The sequence below is a fragment of the Mus caroli genome, chromosome 10, assembly GCF_900094665.2.
Source record: "Mus caroli chromosome 10, CAROLI_EIJ_v1.1, whole genome shotgun sequence".
Taxonomy (NCBI): Eukaryota; Metazoa; Chordata; class Mammalia; order Rodentia; family Muridae; genus Mus; species Mus caroli.
Window position 1 is genome coordinate 73,017,935 of NC_034579.1, and position 5,540 is coordinate 73,023,474.

Consider the following 5,540-nt stretch of genomic DNA (forward strand, 5'->3'; position numbering starts at 1 on the left):
AACACCCCAGAAGGGAAAACAGGAAAGAATGCTGTAAAATAGTGGCTTCTGAATATGATAAATCCCGTGACCTAATGAGCTCACAGGAGCTATAGTGGCCTTCACATAACCTGTACAAAATCAAATCAGCCAACATGCCTGGATGAGGAGAGAAGGGATAGTAAGGCTTTGTCTCTAGATGAGGAGTCAATTGCAGTTGGTGGTTGCTGAGGAGAGTCAGTAATTTTCAGGGGTGTGGTTCCTGGTAGATTAATCATGCTCCAGCTTCAATGGATAGCCTCACATCCAAGAATATATGGGTAGCACTTAAAGGATACAGGAGTTTCTGAAAGGAAGAAGAAAAGGAGGGAGAAAGAATTGATGTCAGCTTGTTGATGGGTGACTGAGGCTTCAAATCTCTCTCTCTCTCTCTCTCTCTCTCTCTCTCTCTCTCTCTCTCTCATTTCTTTGGGTTTTTTTTTTCTTTTTTGATAGGCATATAAAACACATGGAAACAGGAAATGACACTCAGCTTTCAGAATTCTTTCTTCTGGGATTTTCAGAGAATCAACCTCAAATTCAGCCTCTCATATTTGGACTGTTCCTCTTCATGTATATATTGACTGTCACTGGAAACCTACTCATCATCATGGCCATCATTGTTGACTCTCACCTGCACACACCCATGTACCTCTTCCTCTCTAATCTGTCCTTTGTGGACATCTGCTTTACTTCCACCACTGTTCCACAGATGCTGGTGAACATTCACACACAGAGCAAGGCCATCCCCTATGCAGGCTGCATCATCCAGATGTACTTCTTACTGCTTTTTTCAGGGTTAGACATCTTTCTGCTGACTGTGATGGCCTATGACCGCTATGTGGCTATCTGTCACCCCCTGCATTACATGATCATCATGAACACAAGACGCTGTGGATTGCTGATTTTGGCATGCTGGATTATAGGTGTTATAAATTCCTTGTTGCACACCTCTTTGGTGTTACAGCTGTCATTCTGCACAAACTTGGAAATCCCTCATTTTTTCTGTGAACTTAATCAAGTTGTACACCAGGCCTGTTCTGACACCTTTCTTAATGATATGGTAATTTACATTACAGCTATGCTACTGGCTGTTGGCCCCTTCTCTGGTATCCTTTACTCTTACTCTAAGATAGTGTCCTCCATTCGTGCAATCTCCTCAGTGCAGGGGAAGTACAAAGCATTTTCCACCTGTGCATCTCACCTCTCAGTTGTCTCCTTATTTTATTGCACCCTCCTGGGAGTGTACCTCAGCTCTGCTGTGACCCAAAACTCACATGCTACTGCAACAGCTTCATTGATGTACACTGTGGTTACCCCCATGCTGAACCCCTTCATCTACAGTCTGAGGAACAAAGACATAAAGACAGCTCTGAAAATCCTGTTAGGGAGTGTAACTAGAAGCAGATCAATGGATTCACCTTCATAAATTGTCTGTTTTAGTAGTAGTTAATGGTTTGGGTTATCCACTGCAGTCTATTGATTAGATTGAATAACAAGAATTCAGTCACTTATCTCCTACAATTGTGCTGTCTTTTATATCACTATGATGGTTTGTATATGCTCTGCCCAGGGAATGGCACTATTAGAAGGTATGGTCCTATTTGAGTCAGTATGGCCATGTTGGAGTAGGTGTGTCACTGTGGGTGTGTGCTTTACACTCTCATCCTAGCTGCCTGGAAGCCAGTATTCTGCTAGCAGCCTTCAGATGAAGATGTAGAACTCTCAACTCCTCCTTAATCATTTCCTGCTTGGATGCTGCCATGTTCCCACCTTTGTGAAAATGGACTGAACCTCTGAACCTATAAGCCAGACCCAATTAAATGTTATCATTATAAGACTTCTCTTGGTCATGGTGTCTGTTCACAGCAATAAAACCATAACTAAAACAATCACTTTTCTTATACAATTCAAGTTCTTCCCTTGAATTCTTTTTGTTATCTGTAATCTACTGCCATTTTCTACTTTCTCCACATATTCCCATCCTTGGATCAGAAAGTTCTGATAATCACTGCTTCATTTAGAGAATGACAGAGACTTCAGGAAAATGATTTATTTTGGAAAGTATATGTGGAGATTGTTTTCTTCACTAAGGGAATATTCTCTTTTATATTAGTTATTTTACTTATTTACATTTTAAATGTTGTCCCCCATACTGGTTTCCCCTACACAAATCTCTCCATCCCATCCCCCCTCCTCTTTGCCTCTAAGAGGGTTCTCCCTCACCCACCTACCCACTCCCTCCTGCCTCACCACTCTAGCATCCCCTTACACTGGGGTATCAATCCTCCACAGTACTAAGGGCCTCTTCTCCCATTGATGCCAGATAAGGCAACCCTCTGCTACATCCCCTACATGTTGGAGCTATGGCCCCTCCTTGTTTACTCTTTGGTTTGTGGTTTAGTCTCTGGTGGTCTGGTTATTTGATAGTGTTCGTCTTATGGGGTAGAAATGCTCTTCAGCTCCTTCAGTCCTTCCCCTAACTCTTCCATTGAGGTCCCCGGGCTCATTCTGATGGTTGACTTTATCTGCATCTGTGCTTGGGTGCTGGCAGACTCTCTCAGGGGACAGTTATACCAGATTCCTGTCAGGGAGTGTTTCTTGACATCAGCAATAGTGTCAAGGCTTTGTGTATGCAGATGGGATGGATCCATAGGAGGGGTGGTCTCTGGGTGGCCTTTTAAAGGAATATTCTTAAGTTATGATCCTTCTATGGAAATAATTCCCTTTGACAAATGAGGTAGATATAGAACATATGTAATTTTATAGACTCAGAAAATGTGAACCTTCCCAGGCTAGTAAAACATTATGGAAGAAGATGAAGAAAGTAATAATAAAAAAAAAAGAAGAATATAGGTTGTACAGACCACTAAGAAACTTTGTCTCCTGGAAATAAGATGACTACTATAATCATGAACACAGAGATGAAGCTTGTCAATAGTTCAGTGCATACTTAGAAAAGGCTTATAAAGTCCCTCTCCTAGCTAGGGAGCTATCAGTAGTTAATGGTTGCAAGTAGAGAGATGGCTATTCCTATTTGGGAGCTTGACCCTTGGTCCCATATACAGTCCCCCATACATGTACATATGACCAGCACTTATTAGGCTCATCTAGTTATTTAAAAAAATATAGGAGAGACATATTTTAGAGGGGGACACAGTAAGGGGATATGGGGGAGTGAGAGAAAGGAATAGGATATTGATGTAATAAAAATATATAATATACTTATGTGAACCAGTTTATGTGTTCTTTCATCATTCTTTCATTTTGAAACATAGAGTAGTGAATGGCACTGACTTTGAACTTATGAACTTTCTCCCTCCACTTTCTAAGTTCTACAATTTCTGTCTTCATCTTTTGTTCCAGACTCTCTACCTTCCATTGTTTCTCTCCCTTTTCCTCGTTTTCTTCCACCTCCCTTCCTCCTTTTCTTGTCTCTTTATTGCATTCACTTTGAGAACTGAACCCAGGGACTTGTGTATAAGAAGTATATATAGGTTGTACAGACCACTAAGAAACTTGTCCTGACCTAAACAATTAACTCCTCATTATTTTATTTTACACTTTACCTCCTCATTATACTGACACATACAAATGACTTCTCTACTGGACATTAGGTTTTTATTTCTCACAAAGTCCCCCTGGTAATTGCAGAGTAAACAATGAATACTGAAGTTACTAGCAAAAGGCGATTGTTTCAACTGGAGTTTACGCGGATAGAAAAAATTGAATTCATAAATTGACTTAGTATGGCATTAAGGTCATGGATGACTTTAATATGAGAAAGAAAATAAATTAACATCACTAAACAACTTTATATTATTATTTAAAATACTTCTTTTTCATGTTCTACTTCTACTCTTGGAAGTGTGTAAATAGTAGTTTGTGTTCATTTTATGTGACCTGATAAGTGTGCATGTGTGCATGCACACACACACACATACACACACACACACAACTCAATTAATATAAAATAAATGATTACTATAAAAGAGAAAAAAAAAACAAAACAAAACTCAAGCAAATAAGTAAAAACTACCCCCAAACAGTACAAGCTGGGTCCGGATGCATATTTCAGTAGGCCTATGCAGACAAATCAGGAGGCTGGGGTAGGATTTTTTCATATTATGAGGGTTTTTTGGATATTTTATTTATTTACATTTCAACTGTTATTCACTTTCTTTGTTTCCCCTCCACAAATCCCCTACCCCATACCCCCTTTCCCTGCTTCTATGAGCCTGCTCCCCCCACATCCAACCACTCCCACCTCACCACCATAACATTCCCCTGCACTGGGGCATCCACCCTTCACAGGACCAAGGGCCACCCCTCCCATTGATGTCAGATAAGGCCATCCTCTGCTACATAAGCAGTTGGAGTCATGGGCCCTCTTTGGTTGGTGGTTTAGTTCCTGGGAGCTCTGGTTGGTTGACTTTGTTGTTCTTCCTGTGGGGTTACATACCCCCTTCCACTCCTTCAGTCCGTGTCCTAACTCCTCCATTGAGGTCCCAGTGCTCAGTCCAATGGTTGGCTGCAAGCATCCACATCTGAATTGGTCAGTCTCTGGCCGAGACTCGCAGGAGACAGCTATATTATGCTCCTGTTAGCAAGTACTTATTGGCATCAAAAATAGTGTCTGGGTTTGGTGTCTGCACGTGAAATTGCGACCCAGGTGGGTCAGTCTGTGATAGCCTCTGCACCATTCTTTGTCCCCATATTTTCTTTAAACAGGAGAAATTCTGGGTTAAAATTTTGGAGATGAGTGGGTAGCTCCATCCCTCAACTTGGGGCTCTTGCCTAACTTCTGGATATAGTCTCTATAAGTTCTTCCTCCCCTTTGTTGGGTATTTCAGCTCATGTCATCCCAGTTTAGTCATGGGAGCCTCCTTCTTTTCTGACACCTGGGACGTTCTGGTGACTACTTCCAGATCATCTCCCATTGCTACACAGCTCTGTTCAATTTTCTGACCCTCTGTATATCACCTGACTCTCCTCTCATACCTGATCCTGCCCCCACTTTTCCTCTACCTCTTCTCTCCTCCCAAGTCTCTGCAACCTTCTTCCTCTGGTGAATATTTTGTTCCCTATTGCAACTGGCCAGTGGCTCACATGTCTGGGTTCTAGTCTGGAAAGGCATCTTGGAATCTGGAAGAGAAGAGTGGGCTAGGTGGATGAGAGAAAGAACGAAGCTAAGACAAAATTCTGATCAAAGCTCAACTTTAATTTAGGCAAACACGCTTTATAAAGAAGAGGGGAGGCCCATTCCTAGCCATGCAAAGTACCTTTGAAGTAGACAGATCAGCCTTCTAGTGGGAACTCGCAAAGATAATAGTTCGATGCTAACTCCGGAAAATCTTGGAGGAGAACCAGTTCAGCCTCAGACAGGTTCGGCCTCAGGTAGGTAGTGGCACATCAAAGGAGAGGGATGAGAAGCAGCACAGCAGGTGGCTCTGCCTAAGTGGTGGATGGTCACAGCCAGCCCTGCTAGGCTGGAAGAAGGTAACATTTTCCCCCCTTTAAAT

At 42.0% G+C, this 5,540-nt stretch overlaps 1 protein-coding gene across 1 annotated transcript; it reads left to right on the top strand.

Moving 5' to 3' along the window:
* The first annotated feature begins 487 nt into the window (after positions 1–487).
* Positions 488–1,447, top strand: LOC110303611 (olfactory receptor 7A17-like). The gene has a single exon (XM_021174760.1). The coding sequence runs from the start codon at positions 488–490 to the stop codon at positions 1,445–1,447; it is 960 nt and encodes a 319-aa protein (XP_021030419.1).
* The last annotated feature ends 4,093 nt before the right edge of the window (positions 1,448–5,540 follow it).

Bases quoted from the DNA above. Each gene is read 5' to 3' on its own strand.
- LOC110303611 (XM_021174760.1), top strand. From the start codon at position 488: ATGGAAACAGGAAATGACACTCAGCTTTCAGAATTCTTTCTTCTGGGA.